At 28.3% G+C, this 24,538-nt stretch overlaps 3 protein-coding genes across 8 annotated transcripts in view; all 3 read left to right on the top strand.

Moving 5' to 3' along the window:
• ASPP (Ankyrin-repeat, SH3-domain, and Proline-rich-region containing Protein) overlaps positions 1–24,538 on the top strand; it is a 479,404-nt gene that overhangs the window by 369,363 nt on the left and 85,503 nt on the right. The window contains exon 1 of one of the 6 annotated variants that reach the window (XM_075309700.1): positions 1,510–1,573. The exons of the other annotated variants lie outside the window; for them this stretch is intronic. Coding sequence (XP_075165815.1) covers positions 1,559–1,573 — 15 coding nt within the window. The 5' untranslated portion in view covers positions 1,510–1,558. Of the gene's footprint in view, positions 1–1,509; positions 1,574–24,538 lie in introns of those variants that run through there. 6 annotated transcript variants of the gene reach the window in all.
• LOC142238144 (uncharacterized) lies at positions 13,575–14,466 on the top strand. Its single transcript, XM_075309703.1, has 2 exons — positions 13,575–13,785; positions 13,844–14,466. Exons 1-2 carry the CDS (start codon positions 13,761–13,763, stop codon positions 14,302–14,304), a joined length of 486 nt encoding a protein of 161 aa, XP_075165818.1. The 5' UTR covers positions 13,575–13,760; the 3' UTR covers positions 14,305–14,466.
• LOC142238145 (zinc finger MYM-type protein 1-like) lies at positions 14,837–16,039 on the top strand. Its single transcript, XM_075309704.1, has 2 exons — positions 14,837–15,760; positions 15,830–16,039. Exons 1-2 carry the CDS (start codon positions 15,619–15,621, stop codon positions 15,937–15,939), a joined length of 252 nt encoding a protein of 83 aa, XP_075165819.1. The 5' UTR covers positions 14,837–15,618; the 3' UTR covers positions 15,940–16,039.

The raw sequence follows: 24,538 nt of genomic DNA, 5'->3' as shown, positions 1-24,538 counted from the left end.
TGTTTATTTTCATAATTCGTCATGATTGTAAATATATTAATAAATAACTAAAATTTTGAGCACAATATTGTTTGGGAGAATTTTTTTAAGCATATAATATTTTTGGGTGCAAAATGCTTCCAAACATATTATATGTTCACATAATAACATATTGTTTTTTGGAAGACAACATTATTGAATTTGGATGCAAAAATACAAAATGTTTGAAAGTTAGACTACCCAAACATATATTGTTTAGACTAATATGCTTTCAAACATATTATATATTGGAAGAGATCAAACATATAAATGTTTGGGCAATACCCAAAAATGTATATGCTTGAAGCAAAATATGTTTGGGAGTATATGTTACAGAAGCGATTTTTTGTGAGCGTGTACTCATAACACATACACACACGCACACACACTCCCATATTCTTAGTCCCTTAGGGCAGGATTGTTCATAGTACGAAGGCCTATTTATTACCTGTCTCATAAATCCATTATCATGTCCCTACTGTGCCAAGTAGTCATTTAAGCCATATGTTGTTGTTATTGCTCTTTTTTGGGGGGGGGGTTTGTTGTTCTTGTTGTTACTCTAATACTTTCTTGTTCGGTTTTCCTTTACCTTTAAAGCCAATGAAGATCTAGAGCATTTCTTAGGACGATTCGTTGGTTGGCTACCTGTTGCTTGGACCTTTTCCCAAAAAAATTTAGTCAGTTCATAGAAACACGTGATGAAGAAGTGACGCTTGTAAAGCCAGTGTACATTGAAAAGAGGATTTTTTGGGGGAGAAAAAAGTGTTAAAAAAACTGTATAAAAAATAATACTGGAATATAAAATGTTTTAGAAACTTTAAATAACAAATAATTTTGTGAAAGAAAAAATTGTTTGTTACATAAAAGAAAATAATTTTATAAAAAATTAATAATGGAATATAAAATATACTTGAAAATTAAAAAAATTATTTTAGTGAGAGAATAAACTGTTTTATGACATGAAAGAAAACAATTTTATAACGAAATTTATAATTGAATTCAATATGTATTAGAAACTTTAAATAAAAAACAATTTTAGTGAGAAAATAGAAAGTTTTTTTTTTACACAAAAGCAAATCATTTTACAAAAGATTAATAATACAAAATAAAAAATGTACTAAAAAATAAATACAAATTTTGTGAGAGAAAAAAGTGTTTCTTTTTTTTTGTTTTACATAAAAGAAAATAATTTCATAAAAAATTAATAATGTGGTATAAAATGTAATATTTTAAAAGAACGTCATGGAGAACTGACTCTTAAAAAATTTTGCATTAACAAAATTAGAAAATAGATATGCTTGTCATTTTTTTATATGTGTGGATGTGTAAGAAGAGTACAAGTGTTGTTGTGAAATAGAGAAAAAATTATATAAAAATAAAATAAAATATAGATATTCATAATCGAATAAAAATTTTATAATAAAATTTAATCAATATACTAAAACAAAAAAATATTTCAAATTATATGTAACAAAAAAAAAAATCAAAAAGTAATGTAATTTTGGAAATCTACAACGAATTTTGGTAATTACCATATGCTATGGTAAAACAAATGGTAGGTTTATTTATGAATACACATTTGTTTTTAATAATAATTATGAAGGGCTTAATTTTTCTCCGACCCACTAACATATACCCTCCTCTATGAAGTATAAAGGATATATTTAAAAAATTAAAAATTTAATTAAAACAATTAAAAATGGCTCATAGTTGAGCTAGTAGTCTATTTCCGGCCTGTTCTAGCTAGTAACATAAAATATTGCCTCTCTGATTGTAGTTGTGAATTTTGTTTGCATTAATTGAACTATTGTATTTATTAGTGTTGCCAGTATTGGGGTTTTCCCCCAAATTGGAGATATTTTTTCTTGGATGGGGACAAAAATTTTGAGTTGGGACCTTGGTGGGGAATCTCCATAAATTTGGGGATTTTTTTTTGTTGATTTTTTCGAAATCCGTTCAGTACTACATTTTCTACCACAGAGCCTATTTCTTTATTTATTTATTATTATTTTTTTTTTGTAGAAACTTGTCAATAATGTATTGGGAATTTTTTTATGAAGAATTTTGATTTACATTGGGGATTTTTGCGGACGAAAGCGTCCTAATTTGGTGAGAAAAGCCAGAAAAATACTGGCAACACTGCTATTTAGTATTGCCAGAGAGTATTAAGATAACAAGAGAACGAAACTGCCTCAGTAGGTGGCAGTCATGAGGAAATGTATCTAATGTCATGCAGTTTTTTTCGGCGTTTCTCTCAAATATCGTACAGTTTCAGTACTCTGCTGGCCTTATAAAACATAAGAAAAATATGATTTAGAACCTACTTTGTAGTAGCAAATGTTCTTTTTTATAAATGTTTTCATTCTATTAAATTTGAAATTATAACTGCCGATGCCTTAATAAAGAATTTATCAAAACAGCGCTTCGACCTCAAAGCTGCAGGCATTATACGGTTGACATTTGTTGTTTTTGTAGAAGAGAAATTTTCGTCCTCTTGTTTTCTTAATACTCTCTGGTATTGCCATAGACAAGTTAGAAGAAGACGTATTGTCATAGAAAACCGAAGCACCTGGGGACTCTGCCAACAAACTATCATGAAGTTTGCGTCGACGTGTCTCTCAAATGTACTGCCGTTTGCGTCGGAAAATATCATAACATATGTGTTTTTCATAAATTTCTGTATTGAAACCCAAAAAAGCAATACCAAAGCGATTAGCGATGTCAAAAAAAATTTTGACAAAATTTCCTTAGAAATAAAATTTTAACAAAATTTTCTATAGAAATAAAATTTAGGCAAAATATTCTATAGAAATAAAATTTTGACAAAATTTTCTATAGAAATAAAATTTTGACAAAAATTTCTATTGAAATAGAATTTTGCCAAAATTGTCTATAGAAATAGAATTTTGACACAATTTCCTATAGAAATAAATCCCCACAAAAATCCCCAAATTTTTGGAAATTCCCCACAACTTCCCCAAGTCCCCAACTCAGAAATTTGGTCCCCATTTACGAAAAAATATCCCCAATTTGGGAAAAATCCCCAATACTGGCAACACTGCTTATTATTCTCAATTATCTTTGGTATTGCTCTATTCTCGCTCTCGCACACTCTCTTCTAGCAGCACTCTCTTAAGTTCATTAATTGCTTGAGTTGACGTTGAATCCATGGATGGAAAATGCAGTACTAGTATTTTTATTTTGCACCTTTTGTGTATAAAGTTTTGAACCGATATCAGTTTTAATGGTACAATAAGTTTGACAAAATTTGACGAACTCATGGCTGCAGTATGTTTTTGTTGAAAAACAAACCGAAATTTAGAGAAAAGTACATTTTAGCTCAAAAAATAAAATTTTTGTAGTTTCTTAAAAATTGTATCTTACTTCCCAGCTATTTAGTATTGCTGTATTCTCATCTTAAATTCTCTCTCTCTCTCTTTCCTAGCAGCACTCTCTTAAGATCATTGCTTGTCTTGACGATCAGTTGCCACAATGAATTTTATTTCTTTAGAAAATTTTGACAAAACTTTAGTTTATTGGAAAAATTTGTCAAAATTTCATTTCTGTAAAAAATTTTGTCAAAATTTCGTTTCTTTAGAAAATTTTGTCAAAATTTCATTTCTATAGAAAATTTTGTCAAAATTTCATTTCTTTAGGAAATCTTGTCAACATTTCAGTTCTATAGAAAATTTAGCCAAAATTTTATTTTTATAGAAAAATTTGCCAAAATTTTATTTCTATAGAAAATTTGTCGAACTTTTATTTCTATAGATAGTTATAGCAAAATTGTATTTCAATATAAAATTTTTACAGATTTTTCTCCCCATACAAAAATTTTACATAATTTTGTATCTATATAAAATTTTTTTAATACCCTCCACCATAGGATATATTAACTTTGTCATTCCGTTTGTAACACATCGAAATATTTATCTAAGACCTATAAAGTATATATATTCTGGGTCGTGGTGAAATGCGGAGTCGATCTGAACATGTCCGTCCGTCTGTTTAAATCACGCTAACTTCCGAACGAAACAAGCTATCGACTTGAAACTTGGCACAAGTAGTTGTTATTGATGTAGGTCGGATGGTATTGCAAATGGGCCATATCGGTCCACTTTTACGTATAGCCCCCATATAAACGGACCCCAAAATTTGGCTTGCGAGGCCTCCAAGAGAAGCAAATTTCATCCGATCCGGCTGAAATTTGGTACATGGTGTTAGTCCGGTACCTTTTGGAGAAGCAAAATTCATCCGATCTGGTTTAAATTTGGTACGTGGTGGTAGTATATGATATTTAACAACCATGCCAAAAGTGGTCCATATCAGTCCATAATCATTTATAGCCCCCATGGTGGAGGGTACATAAGATTCGGCCTGGCCGAACTTACGTATATACTTGTTTGAAGTTTATTTCTGTACAAAATTTTGCCAAAATTTTGTTTCTATAGAAATGTTTGTAAAAATTTTATTTCAATAGAAAATTTTGTTAAAATGTAATTTCTACATAAAAATTTTGTCAAAATTTTATTTCTATAGAAAAATTTTTAAAAAATTTTGATTTGACGAAAATGGACCAATTTTAAAAATTAATACTTTTGTGTACCACTTTTGGTCCGATCGGAAAAAAATGGCAACCTGTTGACGACGAATCTCATAACTGTATTTCGAGACAGAAAGAGAACAAAGCAATTGAAATAATCTTGTGGTCTGTGTGAACCACAAATTTATAACTCCAAAATGTATAAATTTTGATTATTGACTTTTCGACGTTTTATCAAAAAAAAAAAAGTCGAAGAATCGAATTCGATGTTTTGTAATGTTCAAAATCCACTAATCGACCTTTTCATTTTTTGAAAATCAAGTCAAATTGACTAATAGACTTTTGATGTTGGTCACAATCGTGTTTGTATATGATTCCAAAATCTTAAATAGATTTTACAACTAGTCGTACTTTTTTTTTATTAAAAAAGTTGGTTTTCTCTAATTATACAATTATTTTTCGAGCTTTATGGACAGATATAGATTTTCTTTTAAATCTTCCAATGCGACTAAACGATCAATTGTAATAATATTACTGTAATATAGAAGACACCAACCGATAATAACTTTCCTTTTTAGGTGTTTTTTATGTTTAGCTCTTATTTTAGCAATCTCATCATAACAATTTGGCCCTTTACTGTCTCTTTAAACATCATCGGGCTGGCATGACTTAGCTTATTTGGTCAAAAAGTCCTCTACATCCGACATTCTATAAATTTGTCGAAAATGTAAAAACAAACCAACGAATGTATGGCCTCTAACACAACGTAAACCAGGGCAAAGCAAAATACAGTCAGCCTATCATCAACCAGAGCCCTAAAAGCTGCTTAGTCTATAGGAAAAGAGAAACAAGAGATCTACGAGACTTTGCAAGATATTTATCCCAGTCATTAAGGCGGTGGGGCGGGGAAGGCAACCTGAATGATGAAGGTAACATTTGTGAAAAGCATTACCATTTTAATTAGCTCAAAATTATAAATGTTTTGGGATGTTTGATGGGTGTGTATTCGTGTGCGTGTGTTTGTTCTCCTCCTGTAGGCACATACAGATGTTGATAATTTACAAACATTCATAAGCCATTCATATGAACCTATGTACATTCTCAGGCATGTACTCTCCCTCTCTCTCTTACATTCTCATTTTCATACTCCTAAATTCACTTATTTGGAGAACTAAGATTAACCTTATTAAGTCCAAATAGGTAAAGTGGGCATTTGCAATAAAAGCAATTATGGCTTTCAAATGCTCCTAATGAGTCGTGTTGTCCTTTTTGTAAGAGGCCAGAGACGAGAAGGTCTTGTGTACTCCAGAGAACAGAGACATTTAGCTTTACATTTATATTTGCAATTATTCCAGAGTTTGTTTGTGAGAATCTTTAATGTTTTCGTTTTTTTTTATTACACCGACAAGGTCAGTACAATACTGTAAATGGGGGGAGAAGGTGTTAAAAGTCTATGTTGATATTATCCATTCTCTCTCCCTTCCACTCCCTTTAATACACTGGTAAACAGCAAATATTTGTTAATGAAATTTTCATCCATGCTCAAACGATGATGATGATGACCATCTATAGCTCAATAAATTTCGATTCGATTTGTTGAGGTGTCTCTATACTGGTATCAGCCACAGAATATAGCCAAACGCAACAAGGCAATAAATGTATAAATAAAATTTAATGCCAATTTTGTTTTCTTTAGAAACAAGACAACAAAGGACCAATGAAAAATGTAACAGAAAAATCACTGAAAGAATAACATTCAATAGTAATAAAAAGCTTTGTTTAGAGTTTGGGTTTGGGACTTTGGATAAGAATCCCACAGGGCAGCAAAAAATTGGGAAAGTCTCCATTTCCTTAAAGTGTCATAATGGTCAAATAACCAAAGTTTCAATCACAGTGAATTAAAATAAAATTAAAAAAAAAATTAAAATGAAATGATTTAAATTAAACTAAATTAAACTAAATTAAATTAAATTAAATTAAATTAAATTAAACTAAACTAAACTAAACTAAACTAAACTAAACTAAACTAAACTAAACTAAACTAAACTAAACTAAACTAAACTAAACTAAACTAAACTAAACTAAACTAAACTAAACTAAACTAAACTAAACTAAACTAAACTAAACTAAACTAAACTAAACTAAACTAAACTAAACTAAACTAAACTAAACTAAACTAAACTAAACTAAACTAAACTAAACTAAACTAAACTAAACTAAACTAAACTAAACTAAACTAAACTAAACTAAACTAAACTAAACTAAACTAAACTAAACTAAACTAAACTAAACTAAACTAAACTAAACTAAACTAAATTAAATTAAATTAAATTAAATTAAATTAAATTAAATTAAATTAAATTAAATTAAATTAAATTAAATTAAATTAAATTAAATTAAATTAAATTAAATTAAATTAAATTAAATTAAATTAAATTAAATTAAATTAAATTAAATTAAATTAAATTAAATTAAATTAAATTAAATTAAATTAAATTAAATTAAATTAAATTAAATTAAATTAAATTAAATTAAATTAAATTAAATTAAATTAAATTAAATTAAATTAAATTAAATTAAATTAAATTAAATTAAATTAAATTAAATTAAATTAAATTAAATTAAATTAAATTAAATTAAATTAAATTAAATTAAATTAAATTAAATTAAATTAAATTAAATTAAATTAAATTAAATTAAATTAAATTAAATTAAATTAAATTAAATTAAATTAAATTAAATTATGATATGATATGATATGATATGATATGATATGATATGATATGATATGATATGATATGATATGATATGATATGATATGATATGATATGATATGATATGATATGATATGATATGATATGATATGATATGATATGATATGATATGATATGATATGATATGATATGATATGATATGATATGATATGATATGATATGATATGATATGATATGATATGATATGATATGATATGATATGATATGATATGATATGATATGATATGATATGATATGATATGATATGATATGATATGATATGATATGATATGATATGATATGATATGATATGATATGATATGATATGATATGATATGATATGATATGATATGATATGATATGATATGATATGATATGATATGATATGATATGATATGATATGATATGATATGATATGATATGATATGATATGATATGATATGATATGATATGATATGATATGATATGATATGATATGATATGATATGATATGATATGATATGATATGATATGATATGATATGATATGATATGATATGATATGATATGATATGATATGATATGATATGATATGATATGATATGATATGATATGATATGATATGATATGATATGATATGATATGATATGATATGATATGATATGATATGATATGATATGATATGATATGATATGATATGATATGATATGATATGATATGATATGATATGATATGATATGATATGATATGATATGATATGATATGATATGATATGATATGATATGATATGATATGATATGATATGATATGATATGATATGATATGATATGATATGATATGATATGATATGATATGATATGATATGATATGATATGATATGATATGATATGATATGATATGATATGATATGATATGATATGATATGATATGATATGATATGATATGATATGATATGATATGATATGATATGATATGATATGATATGATATGATATGATATGATATGATATGATATGATATGATATGATATGATATGATATGATATGATATGATATGATATGATATGATATGATATGATATGATATGATATGATATGATATGATATGATATGATATGATATGATATGATATGATATGATATGATATGATATGATATGATATGATATGATATGATATGATATGATATGATATGATATGATATGATATGATATGATATGATATGATATGATATGGAATTAAATTAAATTTTCTAAAATCTCCCATAAAAATTGTAGGTCCCGTAAAATTCTCAACCCACAATCCTCCAAATTGTTGAGGGGAAATTTAGTCCCCCCGGTAAGAATTTTTTCTGAGTACGACAATGATACCCTTGAAAGTGGAGACCCATATTCCCTTGGTTCTTATGTTACTTGATCACTGTACTATCTAAAATTCTCCCTCACCATTAATTTTTAAATTATAGCCCATTCTAAACCACTGTCTTCCTTACGAAGAATTCTTTTCTAATGCCTCGTCCTTTCAGCCATAACAATCAAAATTAAGGTCTGAAAAGAAAAACAAATAAACGACGAATCAACTTAAACACCCAAACACATCTAACCAACCAACCAACACTTGATTTCATTCTATTCATTGGACCCAAAACATGACAATTAAAACCAGGCTATGGGTGATTTGGGAGAAAGGCAGACACCAAAAGAATCATAGGCATTGTGTGTGTGGGTGTGTGAGTGTGTATCAAAGGCAATAAATGTTATAGTAACAAATTATAAACACTTTAAGGATATTGAAGAATATTTAATTACAAAACTTTTGGGAAATTCTCCTTTCTTTTTGGCAGCACGAACAAAGGTGTTTAGGACCTGCTATTGTTTTTCGCTTTAGCTTAGAGGTGACCTACGTTAAAGCAGTAGCTTTAGTTGTATGCCCTACATGCAATGAAGCGGACATTTGTGTCAGCACCAAGATTTGGTTTTGGTTTGGTCAATGTGGGTTTAACCCATAGACCGAGGAGCTCCTACAACCAAACAAAAAGGTCAAATAATTTACCTGAAGCATTTTCCTGTATGGGAGGTGTTCGTATGAGTATGTGTGTGCGTTTGGGTATAGAGCATTGGTTTACCATTAATCTTTGTTGGAAAACAGCCTAAAGGTATGCTAAGCAAACATAATGTTTGAAGTGACTACGTGTGGGTCAGTGTATGTGTGTGTGAGAGAGAGAGAGTGTGTTTTCTTTTTCGGTTGCGTGTATTCACAGGGTAACACAATTGAGTGTTAAATGGCCTATAGGTGTAAATGAATTGCCGTTGATTTTGGTAGTTATTATCCTTATCCCACTGCCATTACCTATTATAGGCCTGTAGAGAGAGTGAATGGGGGGCAAGATAGATACCATAAATGATTAATTCAATCTGGTATCGACTAAATTAGATTTCATTCGTATTGTTAGTAAATGGTCAGCAACAAGATGCTCCATAATTAATGAATTGCGTTTGGTTAAATCACCTGACACCACCTCATCTCATATTTTATATTTTGAGTTTTGTGAAAATAATGACTTTTTCCCCTGTGTTGGCAATTGGGCCATGTATGAAAGTTTCGAAAAATTAGATTTGATTTAGAGAGTGAGTCCTTTATTAAATTAAACAAACTTTGAAAAAAGTTATATTAGGGGTAGAGATAAATGGTCTTATCATAATCTCTTTACTGTAACTCCAGGAAATCTATTAAGGCCTGTGAAAATGTCAATTAATACATTGTCCAAAATTTTATTTCTATAGAAAATTTTGTCAAAATTTTATTTTTATAGAAACTTTTTGCAAAATTTTATTTCTATAGAAAATTTTGTCTTAATTTTATTCCTATAAAAATTTTGTCAAAATTGTATTTCTGTAGATAATTTTGTCAAATTTTTATTTCTATAGAAAATTTTGTCAAAATTTTATTGCTATAGAAAATTTTTGCAAAAATTTTATTTGTATAGAAAATTTTGCTCAAAAATTTATTTTTATAGAAAAGTTTGTCAAAATTTTTATTTCTAAAGAAATTTTTATCAAAATTTTATTTCTAAAAAAAATTTTGTCAAAATTGTATTTCTATAGAAAATTTTATGAAAATTTTATTTCTATAGAAAATTTTGTCAAAATTTTATTTCTATAGAAAATTTTGTTAAAATTTTATGTCTATAGAAAATTTTGTCAAAATTTTATTTCTATAGAAAATTTGTTAAACTTTTATTTCTATAGAAATTTTTTGCAAAATTTTATTTGTATAGAAAACTTTGCTCAAAAATTTATTTCTATAGAAAAGTTTGTCAAAATGTTTATTTCTAAAGAAAATTTTGTCAAAATTTTATTTCTAAAAAAATGTTGTCAAAATTTTATTTCTATAGAAAATATTGTCAAAATTTTATTTCTATAGAAAATGTTGTCTAAATTTTATTCCTATCAAAAATTTTGTCAAAATTTATTTCTATAGATAATTTTGTCAAAATTTTATTTCTATAAAAAATTTTGTCAAAATTTTATTTCTATAGAAAATTTTGTTAAAATTTTATTTCTATAAAAAATTTTTTTAAAATTTTATTTCTATAAAAAATTTTTGTAAAATTTTATTTCTATAGAAAATTTTGTTAAAATTTTATTTCTATAGAAAATTTTTGCAAAAATTTTATTTGTATAGAAAATTTTGCTCAAAAATTTATTTCTATAGAAAAGTTTGTCAAAATTTTTATTTCTAAAGAAAATTTTGTCAAAATTTTATTACTAAAAAAAATTTGTCAAAATTGTATTTCTATAGATAATTTTGTCAACATTTTATTTCTATAGAAAATTTTATAAAAAATTTATTTCTATAGAAAATTTTGTTAAAATTTACTTCTATTGAAAATTTTGTCAAAATTTTTATTTCTAAAGAAAATTTTGTCTAAAGTTTATTCCTATTAAAAATTTTGTCAAAATTGTATTTCTATAGATAATTTTGTCCAAATTTTATTTCTATAGAAAATTTTGTCAAAATTTTATTTCTATAGAAAATTTTGTTAAAATTTTATTTCTATAGAAAATTTTTGCAAAATTTTATTTCTATAGAAAATTTTGCTCAAAAATTTATTGCTATAGAAAATTTTGTTAAAATTTTATTTCTATAGAAAAAAATTGTATTTCTATAGAAAAAAATTTTGTTAAAATTTTATATATATATAGAAAATTTTGTTAAAATTTTATTTCTATCGAAAATGTTGTCAAAATTTTATGTCTATAGAAAATATTTCAAAATTTTATTTCTATAGAAAATTTAGTCAAAATTTTTATTCTTACAGATAATTTTTGAAGTACCTCTTAGTTGGATAGGAATATTTTGCAAAATCTACCAAACGATAAAGAATTCTACCAAACGCTAAAAAAAATCCACGATATTTGGTAGAATTCTACCAAATTTTGTCAAAATTTTATTTCTATAAAAAGTTTTGCAAAATTGTATTTCTATAGAAAATTTTGTCAAAATTTTATTTCTATAGAAAATTTTGTAGAAATTTTATTTCTATAGAAAATTATGCAAAAATTTTACTTCTATAGAAAATTTTGCCTAAATTTTATTTCTATAGAAAATTTTGTCAACATTTTTTTTCGATACAAAATTTTGCCAACATTTTGTTTTTATAGGAAATTTTTTTCAATATTTTATTTCTATAGAAAATTTTGTCAAAATTTTATTTCTATAGAAAATTTTTTTTTTATTTGTATAGAAAATTTAGTCAAAATTTTATTTGTAAAGAAAATTTTGTCAAAATTTTTATTCTAAAAGAAAATTTTGTGAAGTACCTATTAGTTGGAGAGAAATATTTTGCAAAATCTACCAAACGCTAAAAATGTTCTACATTTGGAGAATATAACTACCAACTGCGGCAACCGTGATCACAATCCGGAAATAAATCAATTGCAATTATCTCTGAACAACAAATACCTCGAACTTGAAATGAAAATGCCTTTACTATTATATCTAAACAAATATTGAATATCAAGAAAGAAGATTTTCGCTTTTCTTCTGTAGCCTCAGCCTAAAGTGACTGAAAATTGTATTTCCATAGAAAATTTTATTTCTATAGAAAATTTTGTGAAAATTTTAATTCTATAGAAAATTTTGTCAAAATCTTATTCTTATAGAAAATTTTGTCAAAATCTTATTTCTATAGAAAATGTTGTCAAAATTTTATTTCTATAGAACATTTTGTCAAAATTTTGTTTCTATAAAAATATTTATCAAAATTTTGTTTCTATAAAAAAAATTATCAAAATTTTATTTCTATAGAAAATTTTGCCAAAATTTTATTTCTATAAAAAATTTTGTTAAAATTTTATTTCGGTAGAAAATTTTGCCAACATTTTATTTCTATGGAAAATTTTGCCGAAATTTAATTTCTAAAGAAAATTTTGCCAAAATTTTATTCCTAAATTAAATTTTGTCAAAGCTTTATTTCCATAGAAAATGGTTTCAAAATTTTATTTCTATAGAAAATTTTGTCAAAATGGTATTTCTATAGGAGATTTTCTCAAAATTTTAATTCTATAGAAAATTTTTTTTTTTTTCAATAGAAAATGTGTCAAAATTGTTTTTTGTTAGTTTGAGAGGAATATTTTATAAAATGTACCAATTCTACCAACTGCGGCAACCGTGAACACAATTCGGAAATAAATCAATTAAAATTTTTTCTGACAAACAAATGCCTCGAACTTGAGATGAAAATTCATTTAATATTGTTTCTAAACAATTATTGAATATCAAGAAGGAGTAGTTTTGCTTTTCTTCTGGAACCTCAGCATAAAGTGACTGAAATACGTCTCTTAGTAGTAATAATTTTTATTGGCTTCTGATATATCTATGGTGGTTGTTTGACCAATAATACAGGCGACTAATTTTTGTAAACGGCTGTAGATCTACACATGGTGTAACTGTGTTGTCCTTTTGATCAATAAAAGTTCTAAGATTGGTATCTACCCTAGTGATAAATGTAAAATACTCCGCTTAGTAGTATCTTCTTATATGAGTTAGAGTCTCTTACATATAATTTCTCTATAATTTTAGAAAGTATGCCCAGGTGCTAAATCTTGATAATTAGTTTTATTTTTCCTGTTTAAAATAATTAATTCCTTTCCTTCACCTTCGTGTAATATCTTTTAAGCCCCCTTACCACCCATGGGCGTAGCCAGGGGAGGGCAAGACGGGCAGCTGCCCCCCCTAGAGCCGATCATTAATTTAAATATTTTTGTTTTTCAATGTTAGTTCAATTGTATATTGAACAGGTTTTTTTTCATATGAAAAAGACAACAAATTTAATAATTCGGTTGTGTGAACACGGCATTAATCCGACAATATACATCTGGTAACTCATTTTTTTTGTATTGTCATCATCATATGAATTGTGTAAAGTAGAAGAAGAAGAGTGATATAGTTCACATATAAGAATATTCGCAATGGATATTCGCAACTTCTTAAAAGGTAAACATATTTTTATTGAATAAAAAAGAAATTTTAATTCTAATATTTTCGACTTTAGTTAAACGTGACACACCGGAGAGCTCTCCTATAAAAAAGCCAACCCAGAAACCAGTGACTGAGGAAAATACTAATACGGAAAGCCCAGATGATTACATATGTGGTAAAGACATTGGGCATTGGCTTGGAAGAGCTGGTTTCATTTCGAAAAGCGATAAAATCAATTTGTTAAAAGACCACTGGACACCTCTACCAAACTACGACTTTGCCGCAGATGCAGAATTTCTTAAAAGGAAGTTTTTGCATAGATGGCTTAAGGATTATGCCCCGTGGCTTGTGTATTCAAAAAAAATGCAAGGAGCTTTGTGTCTATATTGCGTTCTTTTCCCGCCAAAAAATGTAAAAGGCGTTCTTGGATCGTTTGCTGTGAAACCTTTTACTCGATATCAACATATGCACGATAAGTGCCGGAGTCACGTTAGCAATAAGTGGCACATAGTATCTGCTCAGGAGGTGACTTAGTTCTAAAACAACACTTCGATACGGCAAATAAGAATGCAAAATATATGTCTCCACAAATTCAAAATCAATTAATACTTTACTGTGGTGAAGTTATTAAATCCCATATATTGAAAGATGCAAAGCTAGCGACCGCATATAGCATTCTAGCTGACGAAAGCGCAGATATTTCAGGAAAGGAACAATTATCCGTTGGAATACGTTTCTTTGATACAAAAACGCTAAAGATACGTGAAGAATTTTTAGGCTTTGTGGAGCTAGAAGCGATGGACGCAAAACTATAGCCTTAGCCATTGAATTTTTTTTTTTTTTTAAATGAAGGGTTGGATGAATTCAAATGTGTTGGTCAAGGATATGATGGGTGTGCCACAATGGCCAGAAAATTTGGTGGGGTACAAGCTCTTATTAAGCAAACTTATCCCAAAGCTTTATATTTTCACTGTGCGAGTCATAAGTTAAATTTAGTGATAAATGATTTAAACACGATACCAGAAGTTCATAACACCATATCCACTATAAAATATATTATAAATTTCTTCAGGGAGTCTTGCATGAGAAGGAAGTACGCACCAAATATTCCTCTTTTATCAGAAACTCGTTGGTCACATAAATACAAAAGTATTGGAATATTCAAAGACAAATTTGTGCAAATCGTCAAGGGGCTTGAAAGTCTTATAACAGAAGGAAATTCTTCGACACAAAAGACGGCATTTCAACTTCATAGTGCCGCTACCAAATCAGTATTCATAATATACGTTGTCATAGTAGCTGAATATTCGGCTATGTTAGAACCTGTAGCAAACGCTTTACAGTCAAAGAGCCTAGATTTAATACAATGTGCAAAACATATAGAAAGAATTGTGGGTACAGTGTCTTCTCATCGTAAAAATGTAGACTTGAAAATAAAAGAAATTTTGAATGAAGCTAATGAACTTGCCAGTGAAATTGGAATTGAAATAAATCAACCAAGAATAGTTGCCAAACTGAAACACAGAGCAAACCCACCTGCACTCAATTCTGAAGAGTATTGGAAAAGGTCGATATTAATTCCATACCTTGATTCATTGAATTCAGCCTTAAACCATAGATTTTCTGAAGAACATTCTCCAGCGTTTTCATTACATTTGCTGCATCCTTCAAACATGCTGAAACTAAGTGTTGCAGAATTTAAAAATGAATCAAAAAAGTTTTTGTTTTATTATTCTATAACTGGATTTGAACAGGAAGCAGAAATTTGGTATAACCTGGAAAGAAAAAAAATTGACAGCACAGGACTTGTCTAACTTGCAACTTTGTGATGTGTGGAAAGAAAGTGAAATGTTTTTTCCGTCCATACAAGAAGCTCTAAGTATTTCCTTAGCTCAACCATGTACTACCGCAACAATTGAAAGAACTATCAGCACATTACGTAGGGTTAAGACCTGGTTACGTTCTACAATGATAGAGTCAAGATTAAATGGTATTGAAATATAAATGAAATATGGTTGACTTATATACAATTAATTAATTTTTTATTTTTAATTTCCAGGGCTATGTCTTATGAGCGTACATAGAAAACTATTGATTGAAAATGAAGAAAAGTTCATTGAGGAAGTATTAAATCTATTCGCAGCCGACAAGAGAAGATTAATATTTTAAAAAATTATGATTTCAAAAAATTTTAGTGAAGTACTTTTCGTTGTTTTTTGTTAAAAAAGTGCCTTTTTTATTAAATAAAATATATGCTATAAGTATAAAACTTGTTCGTGTTTTACTATAAACCTTGCCCATCCCTGACCGCATTCCTAGCTACGCCCATGTTACCACCCATTCAAAAAAAAGTTGTGTAATTCTTTTAACGTAATTTATAAAATGTTTGTTTTTTTTTTTTTTGCAAAATTAATTCAAAGCTTTCTTTCTACTCCGTCTCTCATATGCTCTCTCAATTTATCCAAACCATAATGGTGTGTTAATGTCTTCGCAAGAAAATCATTTTGTTTTATTGCACTTTTTATTGGCTTTCTCTTAGATTTCCATCTGTGCTTTATCCCGTCTTCCTTTAATCGTCGTCGTCTTCTTCTTCTTCTACGTGTGCTATTGGATGGATATATATAGTCTAAACTGTAAGATTTCCGGCCTATATCAACATTTTCCCGTCGTTAAATTTTATTTCACTCCATTTCACAGTTTTTCTTCGTATCCCTTTTGATTGGCAAACATGTAGCCATGATATGATGTTTTCCTTTAAAAATTAAGGATATGATCTAGGATAAATGTAGAGTAGAAAACTGAAGTGAAGTAGAGTAGAGTGCTTGCTTGCTTGACTTGTCGTTGGGTTGGTTGGAAATATCTTAACGTCAACCACTTGAACATAATTTCTTTGTCTTATATGCTCGTTAGTTTGCCATTAAAGTTGATGCCAGGCTATTGCAGCAGGAAGTTAAGTACCAAAGAAGGGTCACTAAATGACTCTCTAGAGTATACAAATAATGCTTAAAATACACATATAAACTCATACACATTTACACAAGCACACTCACTCACCAGCACGCACGCACACACACGCCCAACCACATTCTCTTCTCGATCAATGGCATAGTACAAGGAGACATACTTAAATCTTAGCATATTATAAAGTCATATAAGAACACCATGAACACAATGATATGCACAAGCATACACCCACACACGCACACACAGTCGTATATGCAATAATGCCAAAAGTCACTAGTATGAGTTTGAGAGTCATCAAATCGACTTTTAGTCCAAATAATCAATGCTATTTATTTTTAGACTACTTAGTATATGAGAGAATCCAGAAGTTTTAAAGAGACCATGGAATTAAATTAAATTAAATTAAATTAAATTAAATTAAAATAAAATTAAATTAAATTAAATTAAATTAAATTAAATTAAATTAAATTAAATTAAATTAAATTAAATTAAATTAAATTAAATTAAATTAAATTAAATTAAATTAAATTAAATTAAATTAAATTAAATTAAATTCAATTAAATTAAATTAAATTAAATTAAATTAAATTAAATTAAATTAAATTAAATTAAATTAAATTAAATTAAATTAAATTAAATTAAATTAAATTAAATTAAATTAAATTAAATTAAATTAAATTAAATTAAATTAAATTAAATTAAATTAAATTAAATTAAATTAAATTAAATTAAATTAAATTAAATTAAATTAAATTAAATTAAATTAAATTAAATTAAATTAAATTAAATTAAATTAAATTAAATTAAATTAAATTAAATTAAATTAAATTAAATTAAATTAAATTAAATTAAATTAAATTAAATTAAATTAAATTAAATTAAATTAAATTAAATTAAATTAAATTAAATTAAATTAAATTAAATTAAATTAAATTAAATTAAATTAAATTAAATTAAATTAAATTAAATTAAATTAAATTAAATTAAATTAAATTAAATTAAATTAAATTAAATTAAATTAAATTAAATTAAATTAAATTAAATTAAATTAAATTAAATTAAATTAAATTAAATTAAATTAAATTAAATTAAATTAAATTAAATTAAATTAAATTAAATTAAATTAAATTAAATTAAATTAAATTAAATTAAATTAAATTAAATTAAATTAAATTAAATTAAATTAAATTAAATTAAATTAAATTAAATTAAATTAAATTAAATTAAATTAAATTAAATTAAATTAAATTAAATTAAATTAAATTAAATTAAATTAAATTAAATTAAATTAAATTAAATTAAATTAAATTAAATTAAATTAAATTAAATTAAATTAAATTAAATTAAATTAAATTAAATTAAATTAAATTAAATTAAATTAAATTAAATTAAATTAAATTAAATTAAATTAAATTAAATTAAATTAAATTAAATTAAATTAAATTAAATTAAATTAAATTAAATTAAATTAAATTAAATTAAATTAAATTAAATTAAATTAAATTAAATTAAATTAAATTAAATTAAATTAAATAAAATAAAATTAAATTAAATTAAATTAAATTAAATTAAATTAAATTAAATTATGATATGATATGATATGATATGATATGATATGATATGATATGATATGATATGATATGATATGATATGATATGATATGATATGATATGATATGATATGATATGATATGATATGATATGATATGATATGATATGATATGATATGATATGATATGATATGATATGATATGATATGATATGATATGATATGATATGATATGATATGATATGATATGATATGATATGATATGATATGATATGATATGATATGATATGATATGATATGATATGATATGATATGATATGATATGATATGATATGATATGATATGATATGATATGATATGATATGATATGATATGATATGATATGATATGATATGATATGATATGATATGATATGATATGATATGATATGATATGATATGATATGATATGATATGATATGATATGATATGATATGATATGATATGATATGATATGATATGATATGATATGATATGATATGATATGATATGATATGATATGATATGATATGATATGATATGATATGATATGATATGATATGATATGATATGATATGATATGATATGATATGATATGATATGATATGATATGATATGATATGATATGATATGATATGATATGATATGATATGATATGATATGATATGATATGATATGATATGATATGATATGATATGATATGATATGATATGATATGATATGATATGATATGATATGATATGATATGATATGATATGATATGATATGATATGATATGATATGATATGATATGATATGATATGATATGATATGATATGATATGATATGATATGATATGATATGATATGATATGATATGATATGATATGATATGATATGATATGATATGATATGATATGATATGATATGATATGATATGATATGATATGATATGATATGATATGATATGATATGATATGATATGATATGATATGATATGATATGATATGATATGATATGATATGATATGATATGATATGATATGATATGATATGATATGATATGATATGATATGATATGATATGATATGATATGATATGATATGATATGATATGATATGATATGATATGATATGATATGATATGATATGATATGATATGATATGATATGATATGATATATGATATGATATGATTATATGATATGATATGATATGATATGATATGATATGATATGATATGATATGATATGATATGATATGATATGATATGATATGATATGATATGATATGATATGATATGATATGATATGATATGATATGATATGATATGATATGATATGATATGATATGATATGATATGATATGATATGATATGATATGATATGATATGATATGATATGATATGATATGATATGATATGATATGATATGATATGATATGATATGATATGATATGATATGATATGATATGATATGATATGATATGATATGATATGATATGATATGATATGATATGATATGATATGATATGATATGATATGATATGATATGATATGATATGATATGATATGATATGATATGATATGATATGATATGATATGATATGATATGATATGATATGATATGATATGATATGATATGATATGATATGATATGATATGATATGATATGATATGATATGATATGATATGATATGATATGATATGATATGATATGATATGATATGATATGATATGATATGATATGATATGATATGATATGATATGATATGATATGATATGATATGATATGATATGATATGATATGATATGATATGATATGATATGATATGATATGATATGATATGATATGATATGATATGATATGATATGATATGATATGATATGATATGATATGATATGATATGATATGATATGATATGATATGATATGATATGATATGATATGATATGATATGATATGATATGATATGATATGATATGATATGATATGATATGATATGATATGATATGATATGATATGATATGATATGATATGATATGATATGATATGATATGATATGATATGATATGATATGATATGATATGATATGATATGATATGATATGATATGATATGATATGATATGATATGATATGATATGATATGATATGATATGATATGATATGATATGATATGATATGATATGATATGAAATAAAATAAAATAAAATAAAATGACGTATTCTAACTATATTCTCATGTGACTCCATTTATCTTCGCAACTTTCCCTTTTCCGCTTTGCCCATTTTAGATCCTTTGGACCAATGCATGCTTAGTGTCTATAAGCCAAATCCTTTTTTTTTTGTTTTTCCTATGTCCGTACTTCGAAATGCCCAAACACGAAAACCACCATTTCATCCACATGGAACCTTAGCACCCTAGCTCTAAACCCAATGTTGAATGGTAAGGAATGAAATAAGATTGTGTGGTGGCTTTAACAACAATTATTGTTAGATGAATAAGACTTTCAAGCTTGACCTTTTTTGTCGCACTCCCCCTCCCTCTTACCTAATTGAAATGAAAAGGAAAAGGACTTAAAAATAATGAAATTTTTTTGCAACTCATTTTTGTACTCCAATCCAAGGCCATTTCCAATCTCCTAAAAATACCCTCTATGACATCCCTATTCATCATAGAATCGCCTTGACTATGAATTTGACAATGATGATAAGGTATACAATTGCTTGAGCTCTTCGCATGACAGTTCTACTCCAACATGCAAGCGGGATTTCATTTTGATTTTGACGCCACAGGACTAAAGCCTCAGCCAACTATAAGAAGCAGGAGTATGAGTGTTAATCATTTGGAAGGTTTAGTTTTAGATTTTTGCTAAATGATAACAAAAACGAAAAGTACTGGCTTAACACGAGATCATTGGGTTTTATAGTAAACTAATGTGGATTTGATGTGTGTTGTCCAAGGACAATTGTAATACTCCAATGTAATAAAGGCATACGCAAAGGATTCCAAGGCATTTCGACACACGCTCGTAGATTTGTCGAATATTCTCATACAAACATGATGGAGAAGGATCATAAGCTTTATAGCATTTCTAGCTAAAATAAATTTGGGGGTCCGGGTGTTTTCCTTTAAATTACAGCTCTCCAATGATGACCATGGAGTCGAACTTATAGAGATTGGAATCACAGCTTCAAAGGACTCTGTGGGAGAATTGTAAACCAGAAGATGTCAGTTGTAAAACTGTACGGTGGGGGTCGGTGGGTGAATTGTACACCCACTGCAGGTCTCAAAGACGGAACAGGTCTCAAAGACGGACAGGTCTCAAAGACGGAACAGGTCTCAAAGACTGAACGAAGATCACAGTTGTGGTACCTTACGTCCAAAGGTCCTAGTGGCGAAGTTTCAGTGGTGGAACTGTGGAAGGGAAAGTCTCGGTGGTGGAACTGTGGGAAATCTAATGGTAGAAGCTGTCAGTAGTGAAAATGTAGCCTCGAAGTTTCGAGTGGTGAAACAATAGGCTCGAGGGTCTCGGTCGCAAAACTCTATATGCGAATGTCTCAGTTGTAAAACTGAATGACAGAAGTTTAAAGGGTTGACGCCTCAGTCCTAAGGATCTCAGTGTGAGAAATGTACACCAGAAGCTCACAGAAGCAGAACTGGAGGCCCTATTGTCTCAGCTGTGGTACCATACGTACAAAGGTGCTAGTGGCGGACTTTAAGGACCGGATATCTCAGTGTGGAAAATGTAGGAATGATGGTCGAAGGAACCCCAAAAGTCTTAGTGTTTGAACGGTAGGCCAAAAGGTTTCAGTGGTGGAAGCTTAGGGATGATTATCGTAGTGGTAGGAGCGGAAATCTTAGTGGTCTCGGAAGTTTCAGTGTTATTAACTTGTGTCCAAAGGTCCCACTTGGTGGAACAGTAGGACCAGAAGTCTCAGTCGTGACGACTCAGACCACGAAGTTTCAGTGGTATTACTGAAAAGGGCTCACAGTTCCCCCCTATATATCGCATCAGTAAAACTGTAAGCCCGGACGTCTAAGGATCTTACCCCCGAAGGTCTTAATGATAGGTTAGGTTAGGTTAGGTGGCAGCCCGATGTATCAGGCTCACTTAGACTATTCAGTCCATTGTGATACCACAGTGGTGAACCTCTCTCTTATCACTCAGTGCTGCCCGATTCCATGTTAAGCTCAATGACAAGGGACCTCCTTTTTATAGCCGAGTCCGAACGACGTTCCACATTCCAGTGAAACCTCTTAGAGAAGCGTTGAAACCCTCAGAAATGTCACCAGCATTACTGAGGTGGGATAATCCACCGCTGAAAAACTTTTAGGTGTTCGGTCGTAGCAGAAATCGAACCCACGACCTTGTGTATTCAAGGCGGGCATGCTAACCATTGCACCACGGTGGCTCCCCTTAGTGATGGAAATGTAAGCCAGATACTCCGAGAGTTGAAACTGTATGTCCGAAGGTCTTAGTGGTGGAACTGTAGATCGAAAGGCATCAGTGTTGGAAATTTAGGACCTAAGGACTCAGTAGATAGACTTTAGCCTCGAAGGTCTTGGCACTGGGACCGAAAATCTCAGTGAGGAAACTCTGGATCAAAGGTATGATTGGTGGAACCTTCGGCACCACGGTGTCTGTGGTGGAACTCTGGCAACAATCTCCTTATTAACATGCACGCCATGGCAACAAGCCGTCATTGGTCCAATACCAGAGTTGTTGAGTTGAAACTGTATGTCCGAAGGTCTTAGTGGTGGAACTGTAGATCGAAAGGCATCAGTTTTGAAAATTTAGGACCTAAAGACTCAGTAGATAGACTCTAGCCTCGAAGGTCTTGGTACTGGGGCCGAAGATCTCAGTGAGGAAACTTTGTATCAAAGGTATGATTGGTGGAACCTTCAGCACTACGGTGTCTGTGGTGGAACTCTGGCAACAATCTCCTTATTAACATGCACGCCTTGGCAACAAGCCGTCATTGGTCCAATACCAGAGTTGTTGAGTTGAAACTGTATGTCCGAAGGTCTTAGTGGTGGAACTGTAGATCGAAAGGCATCAGTGTTGGAAATTTAGGACCTAAGGACTCAGTAGATAGACGCTAGCCTCGAAGGTCTTGGCACAGGGACCGAAGATCTCAGTGAGGAAACTTTGGATCAAAGGTATGATTGGTGGAACCTTCGGCACTACGGTGTCTGTGGTGGAACTCTGGCAACAATCTCCTTATTAACATGCACGCCTTGGCAACAAGCCGTCATTGGTCCAATACCATTTTCGACCGAATACCAAAAGAACATTTTTCAGCGCTGGTTTACTGAAATCATCAGATCTAAAAACTTAACGTCAAAGGTCTTAGTGGTGGAACTAAAGACTAACTGGGGAAATATGTACTGGAAGGTGTGGGAACTCTTAAACTGTAGAAAGTGGTGGAACTGTAGTGCTGAAGATGTCATTGATAGAGCACTGGGAAGGATATGTCTCAGAAAATGGATCTTTAGGTCGGAGATTTCCAGTGGTAGAAATATTAGCCCCATGTTCTCAGTGCTTAATCTTTAGCCTCTAAGTTTCAGTCATGGAAATGTAGTCTCTTTGGTCTGAGTAACAAAACTCTAGACCCAAAGGTATCAATAGATGATGTATAGATCAGAAAATCTCATTGGTTGAACTAGAGGTCGGAGGGTCTCAGTATTGGAAATATTAAGCTGGAGGTGCTGTGATGCTAAAGTATGACGGACATCTTCAGATCTAAAACCTTAACCGCAAAGATTTTAGTAGCGGAACTGAAGGGAAGCAATGAAACTGAAGGCTGAAAAGTAATGGAACTCTAAGTTGGATGTTCACAGTGGTGAAACTATAGCCTCGAACGTGCCTGTGATTAAACTGTAGACACGAATGTGTGAGTGGTGGAACTATAGGCTCGAAAATCTCAGTTATGGACTTTTAAGGCAAATGATCTCATAATTGGCAAAAATTGGCCCGAAGTTCTCAGTGATTATTCTGTTGCCTCGAAGGCTCTAGGCTGGATAGTCTCAGAGATGGCACTCTAGGTCGGCGAGTCTCAGTGGTTTAAATATTGGCCCGAAGTTCTTAGTGGTTAATCTGTAGCTTCGAAGGTTCAGTCATGAGAATGTAGACGCGAAGGTCTCAGTAACGAAACTGTAGATTTCAATAGCTGAAGTATAGACCTAAAGGTCTAAGTGTTGGAACTCTCGGCCGGAGGGTCTCAGCGATGGCCCGGAGGGTCTCTGTGGTAGAAATATAGGC

The sequence above is a fragment of the Haematobia irritans genome, chromosome 5, assembly GCF_050003625.1.
Source record: "Haematobia irritans isolate KBUSLIRL chromosome 5, ASM5000362v1, whole genome shotgun sequence".
NCBI classification, from domain to species: Eukaryota; Metazoa; Arthropoda; class Insecta; order Diptera; family Muscidae; genus Haematobia; species Haematobia irritans.
The sequence above is the reverse complement of the archived record's forward strand: the minus strand, read 5'-3'. Positions and strand labels throughout refer to the sequence as shown.

Bases quoted from the DNA above. Each gene is read 5' to 3' on its own strand.
- LOC142238144 (XM_075309703.1), top strand. From the start codon at position 13,761: ATGGATATTCGCAACTTCTTAAAAG. The intron at 13,786-13,843 runs GTAAACATATTT...TTTCGACTTTAG, and splicing joins TATTCGCAACTTCTTAAAAG to TTAAACGTGACACACCGGAG.
- LOC142238145 (XM_075309704.1), top strand. From the start codon at position 15,619: ATGTTTTTTCCGTCCATACAAGAAGCTCTAAGTATTTCCTTAGCTCAA. The intron at 15,761-15,829 runs GTATTGAAATAT...TTTAATTTCCAG, and splicing joins GATAGAGTCAAGATTAAATG to GGCTATGTCTTATGAGCGTA.